At 49.0% G+C, this 27198-nt stretch overlaps 1 protein-coding gene across 2 annotated transcripts; it reads right to left on the minus strand.

Annotated features, from left to right (window-relative positions):
• Positions 1 to 99: 99 nt before the first annotated feature.
• ABHD12B (abhydrolase domain containing 12B) lies at positions 100 to 27079 on the minus strand. 2 transcript variants are annotated; one of them, XM_062205144.1, is made up of 13 exons: positions 26985 to 27079; positions 22022 to 22149; positions 20731 to 20833; positions 18752 to 18871; positions 15078 to 15108; positions 11500 to 11545; positions 11260 to 11389; positions 10803 to 10840; positions 8171 to 8250; positions 2867 to 2949; positions 1748 to 1826; positions 922 to 1040; positions 100 to 819 (listed from the first exon to the last, which is right to left on the minus strand). In XM_062205144.1, exons 1-13 carry the CDS (start codon positions 27077 to 27079, stop codon positions 792 to 794), a joined length of 1080 nt encoding a protein of 359 aa, XP_062061128.1. In that variant the 3' UTR covers positions 100 to 791. The 2 variants fall into 2 exon arrangements, with proteins under 2 accessions (XP_062061128.1, XP_062061129.1); XM_062205145.1 differs by lacking the exons at positions 20731 to 20833; positions 22022 to 22149.
• Between the last annotated feature and the right edge of the window lie 119 nt (positions 27080 to 27198).

The raw sequence follows: 27198 nt of genomic DNA on the forward strand, positions 1-27198 counted from the left end.
TGTGAGTGACAAACCATTATTTTAGAACAAATCAGTAGTCCCCTAGGACTTCCCCAAAACTAACCAGAAAACTAGACACTTACTTGGGACTTTTTTAAGACCCTTTAAATGAACTAAGCTCAAATACAAATCCTTTAGCTACATCAGAACACCTTTCTCCCACTGCTAAGTCCAAAGCTGAGATCACTGCCTTAATCCATTCAGGTCAAGGTAGGGAAATGTCCTAACCCGGACAGCTGACAAACAGTACGATTTTGGGAGGTTGTGATGTCCAAGAGCAAGGTGCTGGCAGATTCCGAGTGTGGCAGGGGCTACATCCTGGTTCACAGATGGCGCCTTCTCCTGTGTCCTCACACAGTGGAAGAGAAGGGACTGACTGGGGCCTGTCTTGTAAGGGCACCAGTCCCACCCACGTGCGCTCAGCCCTGGGACCTAACACCCTCCCCAAAAGGCTCCGCTCCTAAGTCCATCACATTGCTGGTTGGGCTTCAACATAGGAATTCTGGGACAGATAGACATTCCAGTCACAGCTACCACCTTATGCACAGCATCTCCGGGATCTTGGATCACTACACAGATAATACCCACATTCTATCAAGTTCTCATTCCCCACTTGGACATTTTGCACACTTCACACAGCAGAGCTAAGTGAGGACAATCCCATCCACCCAGCACCCACGCCTGCCTTATTAAAATGGCAGATGGCTTCAGCTCATCCAAATGGCCTTGCACAACAATAACGCACGTCAGAGGTGGTGTTGGGACCAAGTCCTCCCTGCCGGCTTCGGCCCTCAGGCCCACTGCTTGCTCAGGAAATCCCTGCAGAGAAAGCACCAAGGTCAGCTCGCACCCTTTCCCCACCTCCAGGGCTCAGTAAACCTGGAGCGAGAGGATACTGACATTTAGCAGAGCCACTCTTACCTCACGGTCATTATCAGGAGGGGGCTTTTACAAAGGAGGTTGTGGTGGAAGCCAGGAGGAAAGATAACCATCTTGACCCTCTCTTTGTTCCTGTATGCTGTGTGTGCGATTTCATAGAGCTGCACGAGACAGGAAGACAGGATCTCAGAGGCTGGTGAGTCAAAGCCAAGGGTTTTCTCCCTGGAAGGGAGCATGGATTAACCTCACCCTCCTCACCAGCAGGGCCCTGCGGAGGCACAAGAAGTTGCTGTGGACCCGACTCCCGCAGAGATGTGCAGAAAGCAAAGCCCCACATCCACAGCGTTCCTTTGACATTTCAGAAAAGCGACAGACAGAGCTCCCACTCACTGGTTTGCTCCTCAGGTGCTCAGAGCAGCAGGGACTTTGCCGAGCTGGGAGCCGGAAACCCAACCCAGGTCACCCAGAAGAGAAGCAGGAACCCAGCTACTGAGCCGTCAGCTGCCGCTCACAGAGCCCGCATAGCAGGAGGCTGGATCGGGAGTGGAGCCAGGCATCTGGCGGGGGACGTGCGCGTTCCAACCTCTAGGCCAGGGGCCTGCCCAGTCTGATTTTAGAGCAGCTGTAACAGACACCACCTGGAGGTTCCCACAACAGCCCGTGACCCCATGGAGGAACCAGGCCTTGGCACACACAGGGACCTTTGAGCTGAATGGCCAAGGACACAGTGGCTTGCTGTGTAAGCCATGCAGGGTGGCTGAGTCAGGGCCCTGGGGACGCCTGGAACGTCAGACCCCAGTGCAGCTGAGTCGCCGACAGCAAAGCGAGCATGGCCCACGATGGGGGTGGTGCTGGGCTCTGCGTGTACCTTCTTCCCACACTCCAGAGGCACCGTCCTGTCGTCCTCTCCGTGTAGGATGAGCAGCGGGGAGGACAGGAACTTGACACTGGGGACAGGTGGAAGGAGAGCCTTCAGTTCCTGAATCACACACCGAGACGCGGCGGGCTTGCCCCCAACGCCAGAGTCGCTTGGCTTCCTTGCAAAGCATAATAGCTTCCCGTGGGAACCTTTTGATTCCCCAGGCAAGGCTCCCTCAGCTTCTAGGTGCCCACACAGCTTAATGAAATGTCCTTCTATGTGATTTTGGGGAAGAAACACTGAGACTCGGAATCTGTACCGTGTTACAAAAACCGCATCTTCTCTAAGTTGAAATATTTTAACGAGCAGACTATAAATCACTCAACACAACAGAAACTGCCACGGAACCAAAGTGACCTCTTTGTTGCAATGCTTTTCCCTTTCCCCACAAATTTGCAGGAGGGATGCGCAGGGAGCAGGTTTGATTGGCTTCCTGATCAACCTCCCAGCCTGGTAACTCAGAGCGGCTACGGGAGGTAGAATGTCTTGTCTCCCACTCCAGAACTTTCTCAATCCATCCCTTCCTGGCCTTCCCAAATTCCAACACGCATCCCTGCCACAGTGACTCCTGAGCACACAAGATTCCCTCAAGTGTGGTGAAGGCAGCATACTGACAACAACTGCCCATTTGGAAACGTTCTTAAATTTTCCACGTGAGAGAAGCTATTGGGCCGAATTCTAGTAGCTGGATTCACTGTCAGGATAGCCGGCAGGAGGGGGTGAGTGTTATTCCACAAGGAATAACGCCTAGAAATGAGGGGTTCCCCAGGCGTGTTAAGCCAGACCCTGCAGGACCTTTGCAAGGTCCCAGCAGGCCCTAGACACACAGCTCCCCGAAGAACTTGAGAGAGCACTGAACTGTAAAAGTCCCTGGATTACAAATGAAGAAAACAGCAAGTAACAGAAATTCATAGATAGCCTCTTCCAGACCCGAGGACCCATGTAAGAGTGATGGAACAATATTCTAAGGAAAATGAGAACAGTATTCACATTGCTGGTCTCCCAGTCAACCCCAGGCTGGTCGGCCGGGCCCCTCTACGTGATGGCACCTTGTCAGCGCTGGCTTACTTTTCATCACTGGGGAAGACTATTCTGTCTCTCTTCATGGCATCCATGAGAGCACGTGAACATCGTGGAAATTTCCGGCAGATCTAGTTTTTAGAAAGAAAACAGTGATTAATACTTGCCCCATAGCTATGCCATTAGATATAGTCAACCACTATGAACGAGCGCAGCATAGAAATATAGTAAATCTAAACATAACTTTTATGATTTTAAATAGTAATTTATGTTATCATAGAGAATTTGGGAAAAAAAAACAGAGGAATGAAGGGGAAATAAGTCATACGTAGCCTACCTTCACAGAAAACAACTGTAAAGATGTTGTTTATACATCCTATCCTTTTTAAAAAAAAATTCAAATGGCCTTGCAAATAAATGTTTAAATATAAATAATAATAAATAAAAATACTCAAAAGGGAGCAGTGGTCAGCAAAATCTAAACATTGCTTCTGCCATGAACATGATTAGCTAGTTGAGTTGAGGGATAGACTATTCTGATTAGACAAAATTTCTGGCTAAAGTATGCAATGCATGGATAATTAGTTTTAGAGGGTTTGAACATTATATACTTTTAAATATGATTTTAGTATTATAGTGTATTAGAAGACATTTTAGGTTTTAACAATGACCATAGGTCTCAAAATATAACAATTATCATTCAAAACATACTGAATTTCTTCTTTAATGGAAAATTCCAATATATAGAAGGCTAGCTAAGCCCACTTTCCCAATATTTTGAAATCAATAATTGAGCTCATATACCCTAAAAACAGCCTATTAATTACATTTCAGATTTTTTATTTTTTATTATTATTATTTTTTTTGACAGGCAGAGTGGATAGTGAGAGAGAGAGACAGAGAGAAAGGTCTTCCTTTTGCCGTTGGTTCACCCTCCAATGGCCGCCGCAGCCTGCGCACTGCTGCTGGCGCACCGCGCTGATCCGAAGGCAGGAGCCAGGTGCTTCTCCTGGTCTCCCATGGGGTGCAGGGCCCAAGCACTTGAGCCATCCTCCACTGCACTCCCTGGCCACAGCAGAGAGCTGGCCTGGAAGAGGGGCAGCCAGGACAGAACCAGCGTCCCGACCGGGACTAGAACCCGGTGTGCCGGGGCCGCTAGGCGGAGGATTAGCCTAGTGAGCCGCGGCGCCGGCCACATTTCAGATTTAATAAAATACTTTGCAATGAGCAGCAAAGTATTACAGGTCTTTGTGGTGGATTTCCGTGCACAGGGCAGAAGATGGGTCTTTGCCAAGGGAAGGGAATGGCACAGAATGGATCGGCTGAGGCGCATCAATACCAACTTCTGCTTAATTTTTTACGAAGAAAAAGCGTTGAAACTTGCCCTATAATCATCACGTCATTTGTTACAGCTTCCCTCTGTTAACCGTAGACATACAGAGAACTGGGACATGGGGGCTCTCCAAACATAATGAAGATTTTGAACACTTTTTTCTGGCTTTAAAAAGGCATTCACGGCCTTGCAGGGAGTTTGGGAAGGCACCGCGGGCAAGCCAGATGGGCTGGCCCCAAGACTGCCCCTTCCACTTCCCCGGGACTGGGCTGGCTTCGGGGACCTCGCCCGCCCCCTGGAGGACGCGCCTTCGGCCGCGGTCACACGGTCCCCACATGGCCTCTCCTCCTTTCTTCTCCCTCCTCTCCTACGCTAAGGGCCATGTGTCTCAGTTGCTTTTCTCTTTTTCTCAACTTGGATTTCCCCACGCCTGTCATAACAACTCCTCTGAGGGCACGTCACCGAGAGGCCCGCGGTGGCGACCGTGCGCAATCCTAAGAAAGCGTCACTCCACGCTCTCTCCAGAGTCACGCCATCCCCCCGGGGCCAGCGCACGGCAGCGGGCTCCTGCCTGCCTCTCTCTCCTGGCACACCACCAGATACCAACTCCACGTACCAGCTGTAGGAACTCACGGAACTCAGCTGCTACTTTGGGAAGGCCCCAGCCAACTGCTCAAGATAGAAACTCCCAGCTTCACGGGCGCTCATCCCCACCTGTCCGGGCTTTCTTGGCCAAGGCCGCTGCTGCCCAGGCTGTGTGCCTGAGCTTAGAAGACCCAGCATGGAGGGAGGTGCCAATCACGCAAGCCTCTAAGCCTCTGTTGCCCCATCTCTAAACGAACCCAGTGACGCCAGACTCCTTAAAGGCGAGGGTGGTGGACCTTTACGGAAACTTGAAATTGCCCCACACACAGTTTCTATCACTTAACAACACCTGCGTGCATGCCTGAGCTCAGCCTTGAAATCATGGTCCTAGGTCCTCCCCAACCTCTCCCTTGTGTTTCATAACACAGAGAGAGGGCAATAGGGCAATAGGAGTGTTTGAGTACCTACTGGGTCCCACGTTATCTTAATTCCACCTGCACAACACTGGGCACCAGCCATTGTCAATGCCAGTGTAAAACATGGGGGCAATCAGAGGAGGGAAACCACTTACCAAGGTCCTACAGGGCTGGTGGCAGAGGCTGGGTTGCACCCCAAATCTGTCTTGTTTCCCAGCCCAGATTCTTTTCCCACTACATCAGGCTGCCTTCCTGTTCTGAGTAACCAAGTTCTTCCCAAGATGCCCTGGGAAACCCTCTGATGATGCTTTATGTCTCCCACTTACTTCCCATGTCTCCAAACAAGCAGAAAGTGCCTTGAGCTTGGGGACCCCAGCCTTTTACTTCATCCTTACTGCTCCCAGCCTCACAGTCCCCCATGCAACCTTAATGATCAGAGTTGCATCCCAGAGAAAAACAGCTGAACTCCACTGAGTGCTTCCTGCAGGCCAGGCACTGCTGTGGGTGCTTTTCACTAATTTAGCTATCACAGCAATCTCAAATAGACTGCAATTACTCCACTTTCTAGATGAGGCAGTAGAAGCACTAAAAGCAATTAGTGACAGGTGACACAGCTGCTACGCACCAGCCCTGGAAATCAAATGCAGGAAGTCAGACGCCAGAGCCAGTTTTCCCAAAGACCATGCCACACTCCAGGACTAGGACACTTCTGGATTGGAGAAGGCCTTGAACTACAGCAGGCTCCCAATGAGGTGCAGAGAATTTCAGCTTTACAATGGTGCAAAAGCCATGCACATGCAGTAGAAACCGTAAGTACTTCAAATTTTGAATGTCGTGTTTTCCTGGGCTGGAGATACTTAGCACACTGCTGTCTTGTTCGGCGGGGTGGCGGCAGCAGCTGTGGCTCTCAGCCCTGTGGAGTCATAAGGGGAAACCACGAATGCTGTACACACAGGGGTGGGGAATGACCCATGTGAGCCCACGAAGCCTTTTGTTCTGGCCCTGCCAAGGCAGCTGCAGGCAGGGCTCAGAATTCAATTTAATCTACAGCAGCCTAATTTTTAAGCTGATAATTTTGTATGGCTCACGAGTGATGTTATAAATATCCAAATGGCAGTTGGCTGAAAAAAGGCTCCCACCTCTGTGTGTGCTGTGTGGCTCAGATGCTTGTGTGGTAGGCTAGGAGTTGACCAGGGTGCTTTAGAGAAGTTAATGGAAAATGGAATTAAATAGTAAGTCTGCTTTGGAAGAAAAACAATGAAACCCATACATATTTGTTCATAATACACATTTTCTCTGAACTTTTTGAAACTTTTCCTTGTACTAGAGTTTGACTTGGAATGTTTTCAGCTTGCAGTGGGTTTGTTGGGATGTAAACCATAGGAAATTGAGGAGCACCTGTATGGTTTAAGGCATTTTAAATTAAATTCCAAACTCATAATAGAAGGATAGTTAGAAATTAAGCCTTGTGCCCAAGATAACTAGAAACACTGGGGGAAAATCTTTTAAACTCTTTTGAACTCATCATTAGACACCTACCCAGGCAGGGACTCCTTCCAAGAAAGAAGGGAAGAGCAGAGGGGTTAGCCCGCCCCTCAGCACTGTGCTCCTTGGGACATGGCTGCCGAGTCAGAGCAAAAGGGTAAAGTGCGGGAACACAGATGACATGAATGGAGAAGAAAGTAGATCAAATATAAATAGAGCAATTACTGCAGTTATTATCCCAAGTCTCCCACCCTGAAAAACAATCAAAACTACCATCTGGTTTTTATTAGAGATATGCATTAGATGTAAGAATTCAGAACAGATGAGACTCAAGGAATAGAAAACAGATAAACCACACAGACATCTAGAAGACTGGCTAATGTTGGGCAATGCTGACTTTAATTCCAGAACCACTATTCACAAAGGGAAGAAATTTCATAATGAAAAAGGGATAAATCCACCTGGAAGATATAAAAACTACATCATTAAATTATTAGGCATATACCTCCTAATAATGGAACCTCAAAAAATCTACAACAAAAAGTTGACACAACTAACATAAACAAGAATGCTGGTAAACTGGTCTGCCTCAAATTTAGGAGCACCTCTGCAGTATGATAAATCATTTTGAGAGTAAAAATACAAATCCAAATAATAGGATGTATTTGCAATACCAAACATTTTTAATGACTCATGTCCAGCATCTATTAAGAATTTCTAGAAAAAAAATTTAAAAATTCAATGGAAAAATGGGCAAAAGCCATAAAAGAATACCTCATAAGTGATGATACCCAAGCAAAATTGCCTCACCTCATTAGTCATCAGGGAAGCACAAATTAAAACTACTATGACCTATCAGTAGGAAAACAAGCATGTGAAGCAACCAAACTCACATACTTGGTAGAAGAGTAAAGTAGTAAAATTGCTTTGGAAAAAAATTTTTTTTTAGAAAAAAGGCTGCTGGGGCCAGCATTGTGGTGCATGTGAAGCTAGGATGCCGGCATCCACTGCCTAGGATGCCAGCATCCCCTGTGAGTGTCAGCTGGAGTCCCAACTGGTCCACTTCAGATCCAGCTCCCTGCTAGTACGTGTGGAAAGGCAGTGGAAGATGGCCCAAGTCCCTGGGTCCCTGCACCCACGTGGGAGACCCGGATGGAGCTGCAGGTCCTGACTTTGGCTTGGCCAGCCCTGGCAGTTGCAGACATTTGGGCAGTGAACCAGTGGATGGAGGATTTCTCTATCTCTCCCCCACCCCCCACCCAGTAACTCTGCCTTTCAAATAAAATTTTAAAAATAAGTAGATAAAGCTTTCACTCATAGTAAGTTACCTATTCTGTTAGAAGAAAATCATAGAACTACCAAATCCAAAGCCACAGTATCTCCTCTTTAATTGTAACGGGTTAATGCACTGTCTCAGGTTAGAATGAGTTAGGAACATATAGAACTAGTTGAGAAAAAGAAGGTAATTAATAACAGAACATGTGGGGAAGTGGTGTATACTTTGATGTCTTGCAACAATGAATAGAAACTCACCACTAACAAGGGATAACTGGTGCATGCAACCCACATGTTGGTAAATGGAGCTTCCAAGACAATGGCATCAACTGGGCATCCTTAAAAATAATAAAATTTTTAAAAATCAGTAACTTCCTTAGTCAACATCTTCTTCCTTAAACAAGGGGTCCCCTAGGTCTTGCACATGAGCTATCTGAATGAACATCATCCGTGAAGCTTATTAACCATGTAAATTCCAGGACCCCACACCATACAGGTGACTCTGAATCTTCGGGGTGAGGCTGGGAATGTGCCTTGTTAACAAGCTTCTTATACACATGATGGTTGAAAACCATTACCACTTTGTTTTTCTTTTTTTAAAAAAAAAGTTATTTTATTTGAAAAGGCAGAAAGAGAGAGAGAAAGAGAGAAAGAAAGAGACATCTTCCATCTGCTAGTTTGGTTTCTAAATGCAAACAACTGCTGGGGCTGGGCCAGCCTGGAGCTAGGAGCCAGGAACTCCATCTAGGTCCACATGGGTAGCAGGGACCTGAGTATTTGAGCCATCACACTGCCTTCCAGAGTGTGCAGGAAGCTGGAATTGGAATCAGAGCCTGGGACTCAAACCCAGGCTCTCCAGTATGGGATGTGCGCATCGCAAGCAGCAGCTTAACTGCTGTTCAGAACACCCACCCCCAAAACCACTACCTTCATCTAAGAACACAGCGAGATTTTCATGGCTTGGATAAGCGAAGCAAAAGAATACAGGAGGAAAGAAAGGTCTGAAGACCTTCTTTAAGGATGTAGCAGAGGGGGGCCAGCACTGTGGCATATGGGTAAAGCTGCCTGCAGTGCCGGCATCCCATATAGATGCCGGTTCAGGTCCGGCTGTTCCTCTTCCAATCCAGCTCTCTGGTGTGGCCTGGGAAAGCAGTAGAGGATGGCCCAAGTCCTTGGGCCCCTGCATCCATGTGGGAGACCTGGAAGAAGCTCCTGGCTCTTGGCTTTGGATTGGCACAGCTCCAGCTATTGCAGCCAATTGGGGAGAGAACCAGCAGATGGAAGACCTCGCTCTCTGCCCCTTCTTCTCTCTGTGTAACCCTTTCAAGTAAAATAAATAAATCTAAAAAAAAAAAAAAAGGATGTAGCAGAGCACATGAGGTCCATACATGTACATGTATGAGACATGCATGCATATATGGCTATGTTTGGAGGCACGTGAGGGCTACCGATCCAGAACTGCAGAGCTAGGAGACAAAACTCAGAGTTCAATCTGCCCCTCCCTCCCAAGCACTGGAAGCCCTAAAAGCAATGGTGATGGCAGAGAGGAGTAGACCTCGGTGGGACTTTGAACTTTCTCACAGAATCTAAAGGACAGAAACAAGAGTTCAAGGTCAGATAAGGGAGGACCCTGGTACACGAGTAGCTTTTGGTCACAGCCTGGAAGGACTTCACACTAGGGGTACTGGTGAGCCAGAAGCACACCAGCCTCACAGAGCCCGAAGCCCAGCTGCAGAGCAAGTCAGTCTCTGATTGGATTAAGGTGAGCTGTCTCTGCCGTAACTGCCCACCGGAAGAAAAGCGAGTTATTTGGTTTTGTTTGTTTGTTTGTTTGTTTTTTACAGGCAGAGTGGACAGTGAGAGAGAGACAGAGAGAAAGGTCTTCCTTTTGCCGTTGGTTCACCCTCCAATGGCCGTTGCGGTAGGCGTGCTGCAGCCGGCGCACCGCGCTGATCCGATGGCAGGAGCCAGGTGCTTCTCCTGGTCTCCCATGCGGGTGCAGGGCCCAAGCACTTGGGCCATCCTCCACTGCACTCCCGGGCCATAGCAGAGAGCTGGCCTGGAAGAGGGGCAACCGGGATAGAATCCGGCGCCCCAACCGGGACTAGAATCCGGTGTGCCGGCACCGCAAGGCGGAGGATTAGCCTAGTGAGCCGCGGCGCCAGCCAAAAAGCAAGTTATTTGTAAAAGAAGATCATGCCACCATGTGTCAGATGCACTGCACAGTCCAAAGTAGCCACACATACGAAAATACAGCCACACCCCCACCACAAAGCCCAGCAGGTAACTGGCTTTGGAATTATAAAATTCTATGGCACTGGTGTAATGAACTTTTATATTTTTCTACCACCTCTATATATGGAGTGAATTCTAATTTTTTTAGCTAAAAAAATTATCTGGCCCAAATCACAGAGTCTCATTCATAAAACCAGCTGGGATCCAGATGACCTGCATTTTTACCTATTGCCCCAGTAGACCTGATACAAGCAGTTGTCAGATCATTTTGAGAAACATTGATATCGATATGATATACAGGAACTGGCACGGTAGCTTAGCAGGTAAAGCCGCTGCCTATGATTCCAGCATCCTGTACAGGAGCTGGTCCAAGTACTGGCTGCTCCACTTCCTACTCCTGCCAGTGACATTCAGAAAGCACCAGAGGACAGCCCAAGTGCTTGGGCCCCTGCACCCACTTGGGAGTCCCGGAAGAAGCTCCTGCCTCCTGGCTTTGGACCATCCCAGCCCTGACTGTAGCAGCCATTTAGGGAATGAACCAGAAGATGGAAGACCTCTCTCTGCCCAGTTGGGATGCTTTGGGTACCAGTGTACACACTGTTTATATTTTCCCACTGAAGCCAAAAGAGGATACTATTAAAGGATTTTGTATTACCTTTCTCTTCTAATACTTTTGCAGCATTTGTGGCAACTCTGTAAAGGAATGAAAATTGGCATATATGTGAAGCAAGGACAGTCAAGTAAGCAGTGTAGCATGTAACATGCAGAACTTGCATCAGATAAAAGCTCTGGGCTTTCTGAGTAGAAAATAAATATACACCCAAAATTATGCACAGGATTTCAAGAGGTTCCACAGAACTTCCGTTAAGCTTCATTTCCTTTAAAACTCTCAATGAGTGTTTCAGCACAGACTTCAGTCTCACAGGTGACTACAGACTTGAAAGTGACACTGACATGGCAAGGTTTCGGGACACTTCTGGAGTGCAAGAGGGGCCGGAGAAGAGTGACTGTCTCCCAGCCCAGTGCTCCTCCCACTGCTGGCTGCTGCCTTTGATACACACTCCAGCCCCAAGGACCCTCCCCTGAAGAACCCACCTTCATGGCTCACTCACCCTGTACCCAGAGAGTGGCCCCAGAGACACACAGGGGTCATGCCACTTCTTGCCTTGGTCCACTCGTAGACACAGATGGCATCCACAGTCAGTCCCTCCTCTGTGGGCTTGCCTGTAGAGTCTCCAAACCCTGGCATTAGGAAAATGCCAACACATTACCACTATCTCCAAAGTAAGGGGTCTTCCATAGCCTCCAGCCAATTACAGAAAACAAATCCACGCAGTTTTCTTAGCACGTACCTCTGTAGTCAACAGACAAGACGTGAAAGCCACCGTCACTGAGCACCTGCATAATGAAGGAGCTGTTAGCACCTGAGTTAGGAGACGTGAACCACAGAGGCTCCTCCAACACAGCCCCGTCCCTAGCTGTGGCAGCTTAACAAGGGGGAGCTGGGAAGTTTGGTGCTGGACTCCAAGCTTGAGAGCGGACTGTCTGGGACTCGGAGGGTCAGCAGCCCAGGTTGTTCCTTGGCTCTGGCACTCACTGGCCATGTGACCATGACCAGGTGACACACATGCAAACTGTGTATATGTTTCTGGAAAATGTGTAACAGGAGTAACTCTGAAAAGATTACTTGAGGTAGTGTATTTGATTTCCTGATGACATAGTAAAGGCTTTTATACCTTTGCATTCTGTTTTAAATTTGTCATTTTTTTTTTTAATTTGAAAGGCAGACAAAGAGATATGAGAGAAAGAGAGAGGGTACTTCAACCCACTGGGTCTCTCCCTAAATGCTTGTAACAGCCAGGGCTGAGCCTGGAAATGGGAACCTGATCTGAGTCTTCCACGTGCGTATTAGAGACCCAACTACGTGAGCCATCACCTGCTGCCTCCCCAGTGTGCAGCAGCAGGAAGCTGAGATCAGAAGTGGAGTCAGGACTCAGACCTGGGTTCTACATGGGATGCAGGTGTCCCAAGTAGTGTCTTAATCAAGTGCCAAATACCTTCCCCAAATTTTTACTTTTTGATTAACATGTAATTATACATATTTATAGGGTACAATTTGATTTTTTAAAGATTTATTTATTTATTTGGAATTCAGTGTTAGAGAGAGACAGACAGAGAGAGAGGTCTTCCATCCACTTGTTCACTCCCCAAATGGCCACAGTGGCCAGGGCTGGACTAAGCTGAAGCCTCGAGCTGCTACTTGGTCTCTCAGATATGTGGCAGAGGCCCAAACACTTAGGCCATTTTCCACTGCTTTTCCCAGGCCACTAGCAGGGAGCTGGATTGGAAGCAGAGCAGCTGGAACATGAATTAGGACATATATGGGGTGCCAGCATCACAGGAAGCAGCTTTACCTACTATGCCACAACGCTGGCCCCCAATTTGATTTTTGATCTTGTATCATTGCATAATGATCAAACTGGAGTATTTAGAATATCCACCACCTCAAACATTTATCATTTCTTGTGGTAAAAACACTACCAATCCTCTGCTAGCTATTTTGAAATATTCAATACACTGTTATGACTACAGCCCTCCTCCTCTGCAGTAGGATGCCAGGTATCTGACTATAACATCTACCTGCCCACTGACCTCTGCCCATTCTCCCTGCACCACCACCCGTGCCTCTGATCATCATGGTTCCACCCTTGGCTTCTAGGAGACAAGATTGACTTTTAGAGTCCCCCTGAGTGAGACCATGTGGCAGTTTTCCTTCTGTAACTTAATATCCTCTAGGTTCATCCATATTGTTGCAAATGATACAACTTTCACTTTTTTAAAAGCTACGTGGTACTCCTTTGTGTATACATTTTCTTTATCCATTTATCTGTTATAAACACTTAGGTTGGTGCCTTAGCTTGGTTGTCTTGAGTACTTGGCTGTAGCAATCATGAGGGGCAAGTGTCCCTCACAGACTATTTCCATCCCTGTGGATACAAGCCCAGGAGTGGGATTGCTAGATTGCAGGTTAGTTCTATTTTTATTTTTAAGGATGTAAAACAATATTGTGCCAGCAATTTTGGCAACTTAGCTGATGTGCACATACTGCTCCAAAAACACAGATTCAGAAAACTAGCATTGAAAGAAAAAAAATTATAATGGGATTTTATGTATCTAAGAAACTAATTTTCAGAACATTCCTCCAGGCCGACGCCATGGCTTAACAGGCTAATCCTCCACCTTGCGGCGCCGGCACACCGGGTTCTAGTCCCGGTTGGGGCACTGGATTCTATCCTGGTTGCCCCTCTTCCAGGCCAGCTCTCTGCTATGGCCCGGGAAGGCAGTGGAGGATGGCCCAAGTGCTTGGGCCCTGCACCCGCATGGGAGACCAGGAGAAGCACCTGGCTCCTGGCTTCGGATCAGCAAGATGCGTCGGCCATTGAAGGGTGAAACAATGGCAAAAAGGAAGACCCTTCTCTCTGTCTCTCTCTCTCACTATCCACTCTGCCTGTAAAAAAAAAAAAAAAAAAAAAAAAAAAAAAAAAAAAAATTCCCCCCAGAGCAAACAATAAAACGTTACACTGGTGAGTTCTGCTAACCATTTAAAAAGAAATGATGGCCAGTAATATGTCCTTGAAAACAGAAAGGGAGCAAACGCTTTCTGATTCATGTGAAGAGACCAACATAACTTTGATATCAAAACCCAATGAATATTAGAAAAATTATGGAACTTGAGTCATAATCAATACAGGTGAAGAAAATCTTTGAATACTCAGAAAATCAAATCCAAGAAAAATGCTAAAATGGGAATTCTCCGATTACTCTCAGCATGACTGCAGATGCGCAAAGGAGAAAGCAGAGATCCATGTTCCCCTGTATTTTTGTGATGGTGGTTATCTGTGCTTCTGGTGTAGGACTTCCTTAAGCACTTCTTACAGGGCCAGTGCAGGGAGGATGGAGGCCTCGCTGGGGGCAGAAGCCAGGGAGTGAACAACTTTCAGGAGCAGGCATTTGGACTGCTATAGGTTTGCCTAGGCGCCCATTTGGCACCATGAACTCTTTCAGTCCACCCCCAACTCTCCGAAAAGATAAATAAGTCTTCACTTCCTCCTGGCAACTGGAGGTGATGCGAGAGAGCTTCCCAAAGATCATGGAAATGAAATGGAAAGATCAGCTTAGGGGCTGGCGCTGTGGTGCAGCGAGTTAAAGCCCTGGCCTGAAGCGCCAGCATTTCATATGGGCGCCGGTTCTAGTCCCGGCTACTCCTCTTCCAATCCAGCTCTCTGCTATGGCCTGGGAAAGCAGTGGAAAATGGTCCAAGTCCTTGGGCCCCTGTACCCACATGGGAGACCCGGAGGAAGCTCCTGGCTCCTGGCTTCAGATTGGCGCAGCTCCGGCCATTGCAGGCATCTGGGGAGTGAACCAGTGGATGAAAGACCTCTCTCTCTCTCTGTCTCTGCCTCTCTCTGTAACTCTGTCTTTCAAATAAATATAAATAAATTTAAAAAAAAAAAAAGCTTATTTGGGTGCAGAACATTTTGAAATTGTATATACAAGGGGTCTTCAAAATGTTCATGGAAAATGCATATGATGAAAAGATCATGGACAAATCTCAAAGTTTTTCTGAACTACAATAAACATACCTTTGCATTCCATATTTCTATGAACTTTTTGAAGTCCCCTTGTAAATTCATGAAACTTGAGGACCCAGATGTGTCCGCATCTATTCAATCCCCCATGGGCAGCACAGGAAGAAACATCAGCTTGTGGGACCGTGGGCCCCCGAAACAGCAGCCCATCCTGACTTGTGCCCCGGGCTCCTCACGAGAGAACCAGACTCAGGACTTGAGAAAGATCTTGGAGCTGCAGCCTTGGCCATAACCTGCCCAGGGCTTCGCAAATCGGTGCTCTGAGCCTCTTGCAGACATACCTTTGCCAGCCTGACTCTGTGAGAAGCTGCCCTGTGGAGGAGATTGGGTTGGGAAGAAAGAGCAAGAATTAGGAATTACTATGACAAATCCAATAAAAGTCATCTTCCTGCTGCTGGCATCAGATCCCACACCTGTCTGTCTGAGGTGAGAGAACTAAATAACCAGGAGACTCGGAAATGTTTCTGAATGCTGGAACCAGCTTGGACGTGTCCGAGAGAATGACAGGTGGCTCCCCGATGTAGCACTGTCTCTCAATCAGCCGTGGCTGCCCAGCTTTCTCAGTGCTGCCCAGCATCAGTATTTGATGAATTCCTCAGAGTCCATCTCCTCTCACTTCTATGCAGCAAAATTAATTTCCAAGAATGCTTTCAGAAGCTAAAGGGAAAGAAGTTCTAGAAAGTGGTTTCTCAGGACAAGGGGTGACCTCGTCAAGTTGCACTAAAGTAAGACTGGCCTGCACCTGTTCCCTCTGCATTTCAGTGGCACAGGAAGTGAAGGAGAGAGACTCAGAGCCAGGGAGGAACAAAGGACATTTCTGTCACCAAAAGGATCATATTGTCTACTTCTAGGAACCTATTAATAAGAGAAAGTCAAAGATGATTCACAAGGCAGAGAATTCTTTTTCTTTCACGATTTGTCTTATTTACTTGAAAGGGAGAGTACCAGAGAGAGAGGGAGAGACAAGGAAATCTTTCCTCTGCTGGTTCACTCCCCAAATGGCCACGATGGCCAGGGCTGGGCCAGATTGAAGTTGGGGGCCAGGGGCTTCATCCAGGTCTCCCACATGGGTGCAGGGGCCCAAATACTTAAGTACTTGGGTCATCTCCTGCTGCTTTCCAAGCATACTAGCAGGGAGCTGGATCAGAAGTAGAGCAGCCAGACTCAAACCGGCACCCATATGAGATGCTGGCTTTGCAGCTGGTAGCTTTACCCACTGTGCCACAATGCCAGTCCTGGCAGAGAATTTTGAAAAGCCACTTGAATTTTATCTTACAGCCAAATTTCCTAAACTTCAGTAGGTCATAGATCCCTTTGAACATATGATGAAAGCAATGGATCCATTACCAACACATGAACCTACACTTCAACCTTTTTAAAGGTATATTTTTATTTATTTGAAAGGCAGAGTGACACAGTGGCAGGGGGAGAAAGAGAGAGAGAGAGAGTTCTTCCATCCCTGGTTGACTCTCTAAATGACTACAACAGCCAAGGCTGTATCCAGCCAAAGTCAGGAGTCCAGAACTCCATCTAGCTCTCTCACATAGGTGGCAGGGGCCCAAGCACTTGGGCCATCCTCTGCTGCTTTGCCACCTATGTTAGCATGGACCTGGATTCAAAGTAGAGCATCCAGGACTCTAACCAACACTCTGATATGGGATGCTGGTGTTGCAGGTGACAGATTAACCCACTACACCACAACTCTGGCCCCCACACTTCAAATTTTAAATATAATTTTGAGGAGGGGGTTTGTGGGCCCCCTGGGGGCTTTCATAGACCCAAGTTTAGAATCACTGCTTCTGATGGGGCTGCAAGGTGCCCTGTCCACTTGCAATTACACCTAAGTGCTGCTGACAGCAACTTGAGACTGACTGCTGGGCAGAGGAGAATAGGAGGCTGTGGCTAAGCCCAGAGCCAGGAAATCTGGGCTCGCTGGGGATAGATACAGCTGGGCGGGCCCCCAGGGTCTTTCCATAAGCAGAGCCTAACACCATGCCCAAGTTCACACAGTGAGAACACTGTGGGAGTGTCAGAAATGGTTGGATTTCCCAGGAGATCTCGGCAACCCTGATCCTAAAGTGCACATCTCAAGGAAGCCCCCTTGAGAAGAGGCAGGGTCTTGAGAAAGCCACCACCTGGCAGGGAAGAGAGACAAATGGGCACTGGCCAAGAGACACACTCCAGAACTTGTCATCCGGTTTGCAGTGTCCCCAGGAATGGAGAGGGGTCTGTGGGCTTGCAAAAAATGCCGCCCCTCCCCCACCCACCCCCCCACACACACTGAGGAAGCACCCAGGCCTGCTGAAGGCTCTGACAGCACGCAAGAGGAGTGCCTGGGTTCTGGAGAGCAAGGTCAGACCACAGAGAGAGGGCTGAAGTGTGAATACCTCAGACCGAATAGTCGGAGGGGCGAGAGGACCTGCGGTCAGCATTCCGGGGGATCCCTTGTAGGGAGTCATAACTTCGGTTCACAGATGGAGTTGACTTGGGAAGAGCAGAGCATTGCAATAGGAAGAGGAGGAGTCTTTTAAGATTTCATGGAAAATGCACATTATGAAAAACTGCATGGATTTCAATTTTTTGCACAAAAATAAATGGATCCTCTTTTTTGATCATTTTTATTTGAAAGGCAGCAAAAAAAAAAAAAAAAAAAAAGTCCATCCCCTGGGTCACTTCCCAAATGCCCACAATAGCCAGAGCTGGACCAGGCTGCAGCCAGGAACCCTGGTCTCAATCCAGGTCTCACATAGGAGTGGCCCAGACCCAGCCGCCTGAGCCATTGCTGCTGCCTCCAGCGGACCACATTAGCAGGAAGCTGGAATTGGGAACAGAGCGAGGCCTCAAACGCAGACACCCCAACAAGGGATGCAGGCAACCTACTTGGTGTCTTAACCGCTGTGTCACATGCCTGCCCCTAAACTTGTCTTTGAACTCCATTTTCCATGAATTTTTTAAGTACCTTGATGCATGTAGCCAGTAAACTAAGAGCGTGTTCAAAGAGGTTGAGGCAAAGGGAAGTCATTAAGGGCAAAACGTGAAGTTTTACTTTTGTTTTGCAAACAGTAATCTGGGGCCGGTGCTGTGGTACAGCAGGTTAACACCCTGGCCTGTAGCACTGGCATCCCATATGAGCGCCAATTCAAGTCCCAGCTGCTCCACTTCTGATCCAGCTCTCTGCTATGGCCTGGGCCATAGTAGAAGATGGCACAAGTCCTTGGGCCCCTGCACCCATGTGGGGGACCTGGAAGAAGCTCTTGGCTCCTGGCTTTGGATGGGCGCAGTTCCGGCCGTTGCGGTCAATTGGGGAGTGAACCATCGGATGGAAGACCTCTCTCTCTCTCTCTCTTTTTCTCTCTCTCTCTCTGCCTCTCCTCTCTCTCTGTAACTCTGACTTTCAAATAAATAAAGCTAAGAAAGAAAGAAAGGAGGGAGGGAGGGAGTAATCTGAGCTCGGAGGACCCGTAACCAGCGTGGCGCCCTCCGGAGGCTGAACACACAGTTCGTGGGCAGATGTCCCGGCAGGAGCATTTTTTCTGTAAGGGGCAGTGGCTCTGGCAGCGTCAGCTGTGAACAGTTGTCATCAGGCAGGCATGAGACTCCCCTGCCTCATAATCTCTGTTCTGATTAGGGCTGGACTAGAGAGAGCAAGGCAAGAGATTTCCCTCCGCGCCTCCCAGCTGCCACAGGTCCAGCTCATCATTTCAACACTCCTTGGGAATAAAGGAGCCCCTGTCCTCCTGAGATCAGCATCTGCATTTGGGAAGTTACTCTTTTCTCCTTCTCAGGGAAGGGCCCACATTATCCTACATATAGAATATTTCCAGCCTGCTGCTGGAACAACCTAAATACATGAAGGCATGCAGAGGGGAGGATTCAGCAATGCCTTTAGTGTCCCCTGTGGGGCTTCATGCGTTCTCTCTCTTAAAAAAAAAAAGCCCTGAGCAGAGACACTGACCTGTGTTGTGCGCTGCCGTGAAGATAGACAATGATCGGGTTCCCATCCTGCAACGCCGCTTCGTACCAGCCCCGATCCTTCCCCCTGGCGTCGCCTGCCCGGCAGCTGGGCACTGTGTGCCTGGAGAGAAAGGAGGGGTTTGGGACAAACAAGCACAGAGTCAGGAATTCTCCGGAGAAATGAAAAGATAAGCTTATTTGGGTGTAAAAAGATTTTGAAATCCATGTATTGTGTTTTTATAATACGCATTTTCTGTGAGCTTTTTTTCAGTTTGTAAGTTCTTTAAATCCCCAAATGCCCCCAGCAGCTGGAGCTGGGCCAAGCCAGAGGCAGGAGCCCAATCCTTGAACCATCATCTGATGCCTCCCGGGCTGCGCATTAGCAGGAAGGTGGAATCAGAAATGGATGCGGGACTTGAACCAGGCACTCTGATGGTGGATGTGGGCATCCTACACAGCGTATTAATGCCTGAGCCAAACTCCCAGCCCATTTTCCATGAACTTTTTTCAGATACCTCATATGTGTGGATTTCAAAATTTTTGGCACCAAAATGAAGTTACCTTTTAATTGCATTTCTCATGAATGTTCTAAAATACCTTCATAGATTTATGAATTTTATCTGAGCAATGTGTGCTCATAGTAAAAGGAAAAATCAAATGCCACAAAAATATCTTATGATCATAGCTGCCACTCTCCTACCCCTCCACCCCAAGCACAGAAGAAAATGCCTTTAACCATGTCCTGTTGTGAGTCCTGATTTCTGCACCTACTAACCTTCCCAGGCTGCAGTTCTAAGGTGCAATCCATTAAAAAGACAGAAAACAAATGGGTAAAAGCAAGCAAAAGGTAGTAGTTGTGCAATTGCTTTGGCTAAAGAGATAAGTTGGAAAGAATTTATAGAGAACCTAGTTTCTGTGGGAGAAAGAACCTCACCTTGAAACAAATCTTCCACAGTGCAATAAACCACGTGACCTCGTTATTTCAAACAGTATTGTGAGCTTCAGTTTCCCTGTCCTCTTAAGCCAAGGAAGAAACCCTGAAAATGCAGAGGCTCTCCTATGACAAGTTATGGGGACTTGAAAGACCGGACAAGAGGGGACAAATGGGCAGTCCTCTCAATATTGACGGACAGGAAGTCTGGCATCCTCATAGGCCTCTGTGCTGAGATTGGAGGGGCACTGCCCACTAGACGCACTGCTGCTGCTGGGGACCACTGACTCCCAACCAAAGACCAAACGGGAGAGAAAAGAGCAAGATGGTTTTCAGATTCCAACTGTTAGCTCGGCTATAGCTGGCAGGTGTGGAAGAAAGTGCGTGGGTCCCTGAGCATTCTATGATCAGAGATTTAAACTCAGGGAGATGGAAGAGAAACGGGACACCGGAAGCTTGGTAGTCAAGAGCGTGTAGTAGAACCACACACACACACAAAATTGTAATTAGTAGAACCACAAAAAAAAAAAAATTGTGATTAGTAGAGCCAAAACAAAAAACAAACAAAATAGATGAGACTGCCCATTGGACAAAGTCATTGCATGCCCTCTGTGACCCCATCCATGTGCCAAGAATGAAAACCTGCCACCAAAGACAGACATTAACCAAGTCATCACACAGTGGGAAGAAATGTCCTAAGGTAGAAGCCCAGGTGGCCCTGGGAGCACACACCTAAAACGGGGTGGGGGGTGGGGGGGGTGTGAGAATAAAGCTTGCTGAAAGTGCAGGTTCAGGTGAGACCCCAAAGGTGGGTAGGCAGTTGTTCCCCAGGAGGAAGGAAGCCAGGAAGCAGAGAAGCAAGTGCTGGGAACAGAGCATTCTGGGAGGCTGTGGCTGGGGTGGGAGGGGCCAGAAACAAAGGCTGCTGTCTGACACATCACACGCCAAGCAGGCCACACTTCCATGTAAAGGAAGGCAGGTGACACAGCACCAACCCCTAACAGGAAAACCCTTTCCCCCAGCCACCCCGTGTCGCCTGCTGCACTCACCACACTCCCAGAATCACCCCGGGCTCAGATCTGATGTAAAAGTTCACCGTGTGGGGAATCTTTGCCTCTGGATTCTTTAAATCCACAAGAAATGGGGCTTTGTCTGGAAAGGAGAAACTGTTATCAGTACCAGCCACATTGAGAGGTCACTCATGCCACCTCTATCTCAAGCCACAGCTCTCAGGAGGGTCAAAGAGACAAGGGGGACAGGAGGTCGATCATTCTTGCTTCCGGTTTTTGTCCATCTCTGTCTTTTAATCACAACCAGAAAAAAAAAAAAAAAAGGAGTGAGCCTTTGTAGCATAACATGTTTCTAAGTTACAAGCTACTACACTAAACTCCTAATTCAGCAGTTTCTTTTATCAACCAGTGGCAGCATGCAGAAAAGTGGAAAAAAAAAAATAACAAGCATGATTGAAAAATATCAGCAGTGTGGTAGCTTATAATTCAGTGAGAGTTTGTTCCACCCTTATCCTTGTCTCAAGCTAAAAACAAAGGCGACCATTTCCTTAAAAAATTAAGAGGACTTAGAAAAAAATAACAAGTATTTTACAACTGAAGTCACACCTAATAGTCATAAACCCAGACATGTGCAGGATGGACATGCAGTAGCAGGCATGCTGGGAAGAGCTAGAAAGACTCTGTTGGACCAACACTTGGTTCAGTAGAAAAAAAAAAAATGGGAAAAACACATTTTCCTCTTTGTCTCTTTCACTCACTTAATCCGGGTAAGAACAGGAAGCGATGGGGCCAGCATTGTGGTACCACAGGTTAAGCCATCGCCTTCAAGGCCAGATTTCCTTGTCAGAGTACTAGTCTGAGTCCCAGCTGCTCCACTGCCAATCCAGCTCCCTGCTTATGTGCCTGGGAAAAGCAGCAGAAGATGGCCCCAGTGTTTGTTCCCCTGCCACCCATGTGGGAGACCCGGACGGAGTGCCAGGCTTCAGCCTGGTCCAACTCTGGCCATTGTGGCCATGTGGGCGGTGAACTAGTGAATGGAAATCAGTTTCTCTCCTGTCACTCTTTGTTTCAAAAAAGAGAAGAAGGGGATGGGCCGAGCAGAGAATGCAACTAGCAGTTCAGGGTTCACATAAACCTCACCTTTGAGACCAGGCCCCTCTCTCTATCAGTTTGCGAAGACCCATGGCAGACTCCAAAGTCAATACTGAATATGTTTCAGACCATTTCAGCATAGCCACAATGTTATAACTGACAGGTCTGTATCATGTCACAGCTTCCAGGGCTGTATGTTCTTTATTTGTAAGTAAATTCATGGAAGAGAAATACTTACAAAAATTAAAATAAATTAGCATTTCCATCAGAGGAGGGAAAATGTGTTCTTTTAATGGTTTACTAGTAACACTGTTGTACAGAGCAGCGATTTTTCTTCCAAATGTTGAACAGGAATGTGGGAAAGATCTGAAAGAGATTGGGAAACAAACAAAATTGTCAACATATGGCTGAATTTGGTCTCCTTTTTTTTCTCTTGAAGTCCAAGTTAAATTTCAGAGATGCACACTGGACAGCCCAGTTATACTTGGCAATTAAGCAAATTCTTTACACAACAGTATATGATTGACAGTCTGTAGTGCTGGACAGAGCTGGGCACCAAGGAGGAAACAGACGAAGCAAGCAGCAAGGCTGAGCCCCCCACCAGTCGCTGAAAAACCCAGGGCTTGATATGACGACGGCTGTGCCAGGAAACAAGCCGGGCATGTTCCCTTCATGTAGCCCCACACACAGCCATGGCTCGACCCCAGCGTCAGCAGGCCACAGGATGCAGAGAGCTTACAGTTGCCACATTTCTAATGATATCACAATACAGCCCCGTGGGTGTTGGCTCTTATTACTAGTCATCTAAAGCAGGGAGCAAGGCATCATTAGATGCCTCCCTTCTGACCCAGCCTTAGGAAGAAATGAGTCAGAGAAGAGGTGACACTCCTGGAGGGGACAAGGCGCAGAGAGGGGAGTGAGGGAGAGAGACCCAGAGTGGCTATACCAGGGCCAGGTCCGGGGGCCAAGCAGGATGCGGCATGGGGCCACGTGTGTCTTGCTCGCTCTGTTGTTCCCAGTGAAGCAAAGCATCCGAGGTGGGTGTTAACAGACAAGTGATGGTTTGTGCATCGAGGGGTCACTCGTGCCACCTCTATTTCAAGCCACATCTCTCAGGAGGGTCAAAAGAGACAGAAGGTAGAGGAGGTCAGTGTCCGTGTCTTTTGCTTCCAGTTTGTGTCCATCTAATCCCTTAGGTAAGTGCCTTTCCCTACTGTGTGTGGTCCATGTTAGACCGAGGTTGTAGGGGCTAGAGAGCATTTGTGATAAACTGTCACTGCCCGCACCCCCACCTCCAACCTCGCCTTGACTTTTCTGATAGATCAGAGGCATTTCCGGAAGACAGCTATTGTCATTTTGCTTTGCAGTGAGGAATCTGGAAAGTTAAGCAACCTTTCCAAGCTTGCAAGACCATGAACGCAGAGCCCCAGGTCTATCTGCCCCAGCATCCTGCGATGATCACCAAGGAGCTGCCCAGTCCTGGTGCATCTGCCTGCCACCCAGGTAAGCAAAAACAAAGCCCATGATCAAGGCTGGCCTCTAGGGGGAAAAAAAATCTGTGCTCTTAGGGAATCTTGTTTTAGGATCCCATCTCCCGTTCTGCACCCTTGCTTCCTCTGGGGGGGCGCCCTCTCCCTCTTCTCCCCACCCCAACCCCCACCAGCTCCTGTATTCTCAAGAGCCCTCTGCGAGCAAAGGCTTCAAAGGATGACCCCTACAAAATGAACTCTCCCCCAAGTGTTAATGACTGAGAAGGGAAGACACTTCTGTGTGTGAGGAGAGGCAGGAAGGGAGAAGACAGTGGGCTCCCGGCAATTCTGCAGGAAGCAGGAAAGAGATGTGAGCCAAGGTTCAAGTACAGCTCTTCAGATCCTCACTCTCGGGAAGCCGCTGGCTCACAAATCCACAAAAAAGGTAGGATTGTGGTGGCCTCATTGTCTAAAATAGCTCCATAAAGGTGGCAGCAAAGAGAGGACAGGGTTCTGATTTTAGAGATAAGAAAGCAAATCCTAGAGAAGCCACCGAGAGCTCTGGGTAAAGGCCCCGGGGGCAGAACTGAGCAGGTGCCGGAGATGGAGATATTTCCCTGGCAGCCCCCACCGTGTCCCCGCAGCCTGCCTGTGATCTCCGCTGGGGCAGCTTGTGAAGGCGGGAAGGGTGGACTCCCGCTAACTTATCCTTTGAAGTTCGCCTGGGACAGAGGCAGTAGAGGGACTATGCACCTGTTGTTAAGGAATAATTTACCCAGACCCCTCTCTCAAAGCACTCGGGGCGCTTCTGCAGGGAGTAGCACTGCAGGAAGAGGGCAGAGCGAGCAGACTCCTCCAAGCATCCATAATGCAGGGCGCTTCTCTTAACCAGGGGGCTGTCAACGTGACTTCTCCAAGATCAGAAGGAGATCAGAAGTCACCAGCAGCTCACAGACGTCATTGGAGCGCAGGTCACACTTTGAGCTCCCACCAGCTAGCAGCCAGCCACGCCAGAGGGTGCCTTGGGGCCGGGGTGCTCCCACCCTTTGATCAGCACGGCCTGGCTGAGTCTCACTGGTGACAATTGGCAGAGCATGAGCCGCTGCAGAACCATTCCGGCTCAGAGGTATCTGCCAAGCAGCTTTATGAAGCCCAAATCTAACCATATTTTCAAAATCACCGTTTGGCTGGTGCCATGGCTCACTTGGCTAATCCTCCACCTGTGGCGCCAGCACCCCAGGTTCTAGTCCCGGTTGGGGCACCAGATTCTGTCCTGGTTGCTCCTCTTCCAGTCCAGCTCTCTGCTGTGGCCTGGGAAGGCAGTGGAGGATGGCCCAAGTGCTTGGGCCCTGCACGCACATGGGAGACCAGGAGGAAGCACCTGGCTCCTGGCTTCAGATTGGCACAGTGCGCCAGCCACAGTGCGCCAGCCATAGCGGCCATTTGGGAGGTGAACCAATGGAAAAGGAAGACCTTTCTCTCTCTCTCTCTCTCTCACTGTCTAACTCTGCCTGTCAAAAAAAAAAAAAATCACCGTTCCAAAATGCCAAGAGGTACTCCTGTCCTTCCTGGGCATCGGGTCATTCGGTCAGTGTTGGCTGCAGTGCCACAGCCAGCACTGTGGAAAGAATACAAGACTTTGTGCATCCACTGGTGGGGGTCTTGCAGGCACTGTCCAGAAATGTGACAATAGGAAGAGGACAGTAGCCCTTCGGTTCCCCCAGCTTCTTTGCTGATCACCTTTTCCATTTTTTTTAAGATTTTATATATTTATCTGACAAGGTAGAGTTACAGACAGTGAGACAGAGACAGAGAGAAAGATCTTCCTTCCGTTGGATCACTCCCCAAATGGTCGCAATGGCCAGAGCTGCGCCGATCCAAAGCCAGGAGCCAGGTGCTTCTTCCTGGTCTCCCACGTGGGTGCACGGGCCCATCCATTTTTTTTTTTTTTTTTGACAGGCAGAGTGGATAGTGAGAGAGAGAGAGACAGAGAGAAAGGTCTTCCTTTGCCGTTGGTTCACCCTCCAATGGCCGCCGCTGGCGCACCGCACTGATCCGATGGCAGGAGCCAGGTGCTTCTCCTGGTCTCCCATGGGGTGCAGGGCCCAAGCACTTGGGCCATCCTCCACTGCACTCCCTGGCCACAGCAGAGAGCTGGCCTGGAAGAGGGGCAACCGGGACAGGATCGGTGCCCCGACCGGGACTAGAACCCGGTGTGCCGGCGCCGCAAGGCGGAGGATTAGCCTAGTGAGCCGCGGCGCCGGCCCCCATCCATTTTTTTAATTTAAAGAAACCAGTCTGGAGCAGAGACTTCCTGGGCCCACATACCCACAGTAAGCAGCAAGTGTATCTGACAGCATTTTGGGTAGATTCCCCAAAGGAGTGAAGAAGTAATCTTGGAACACATCCTACAATGAGATGTTCTTGAGGCTCGGAGCACATCGCAATGGACCCAAGGCCGTGAGCAGGGCCAGGCATCAAGCAAGCTCTCTGCACACACTCGCTGATCTGAACTGCCCGGGCTCCAAGAAACAAAGCCGGTTCCAGGTGCGGGAACCAGGTCTGGGCTTCGGCCTCAGCTCAGCCTTGTCGGTAGACCAGTCACCTGCTCAGGGGCAGACGTGCACTTATGTTTCATTCTTTCAGAACGTGTCTCCAGATTGATTTCCTACTGATGAGTACGGCAGGTAACAGAGGCCCCACCCCCCATCTTGCACTCCAAAAACTTAGCTTGTTCTCTAAGAGCGGAAGTTGCTGCTTTAATTCTCTGCCTGACAAATGCTCTTGACTATCAAGCAAATGTGAAACAGCCAGAAAACCTCAGAGAAAATGAGAGCGAAAGGACTGCACATTTCAGGGAGGGGAGTTTGGCCAGCATAACCTTGACCATCTGCAGGTGCCACGCACACGGGGGCACTGCATGGGGCCTGCAGGCTGGACCAGCCTGGAGCTGTCCTCTGCACTAACCAACAGGAGGAACAGGGGACAAGACCCCTGCTTGCCCCCTCCCAGTGGGCAGCCCAGAGCGACATCTGATTCTTGACTATTCTGTAACCAGGAGAAATCCAACCAGAGGATTGAAAAAGAAGAAGGGCAAACAAGTGCCAATACCCCCACACACAGCAACTAAGCAGGCCGCCTAGCCTAGGGTCTCCACCCAACGCCTGGTTTCCATGCCAACAAGGCAGGTAATGAGTGTCTTAAGATTTGCAAGGTAAGAACTCGCTCAGAGGTAATGCCAGGTGACTCTTTGAAGGAACTATCTTTCTTTGGCACTGTGGGGGTGGCTCTTTAAATACAACCCAGGCGGCTCTCGCCCCTGCCCAGGGCCCTTGACGTAAGAGGAATTCCATCTGAGATCACAGCGCGGCACTGTTGTCACTCTGTGAGCAATATTCCAATCTGTCCTGGAAATCTGTGAAATGGTCAGCAAAGAGACTGGCACGGATCCTGAGCCATCTTTGGAAAATCTGTTTCAGGTCGCCCCCCCCCCACCCCTTCCCCGCGAGGTTTCAAGGTCCTGAAAAGTCAGACCCGGGGGTCTCGCCAGCCCAGGATTGAGGCTGCGCACCGGAGCCTTCCAAACAGCCGCGAGGATGGCAGGGCTGTGACGGCCACAGATCCTGGGCTCAGGCTCCGCGCAAGGGTCTGCACCCTCGGAGCCTCCTCCCACCCTCGCCCCTGCCCGAGCAGCCTCACCGCGGTGCAGGGGCGCGGGTGCCGAGTACTCACCGCACGCTCCGCCCCACCATGTCCCACCACTCGGCCACCAAGCCGCGGCAGGGGGCCTCCGGCGTGTTGGCCGCCTGGCAGTCCTGCGCTTCCATCCCGCACCGTGTCCGGGTCTGGCGCCGCCTCTGCCGGCCCCGGGAGCTACAGCCCGCACCCTCCCCACCCCTGCAGTGCCCGCCCGAACCCGCCCTCCTCCCCCGCAGCTCGGCACTGG

The sequence above is a fragment of the Lepus europaeus genome, chromosome 11, assembly GCF_033115175.1.
Source record: "Lepus europaeus isolate LE1 chromosome 11, mLepTim1.pri, whole genome shotgun sequence".
Classification (NCBI taxonomy): domain Eukaryota; kingdom Metazoa; phylum Chordata; class Mammalia; order Lagomorpha; family Leporidae; genus Lepus; species Lepus europaeus.

Coding starts and splice junctions, on each gene's coding strand:
- ABHD12B (XM_062205144.1), bottom strand. CDS start 27,079: ATGGAAGCGCAGGACTGCCAGGCGGCCAACACGCCGGAGGCCCCCTGC. Junction 15,109..18,751: donor CACGGCAGCGCACAACACAG/GTCAGTGTCTCT, acceptor TCTCCTCCACAG/GGCAGCTTCTCACAGAGTCA. Junction 1,827..2,866: donor GTCTTCCCCAGTGATGAAAA/GTAAGCCAGCGC, acceptor ACCTGTCCCCAG/TGTCAAGTTCCTGTCCTCCC.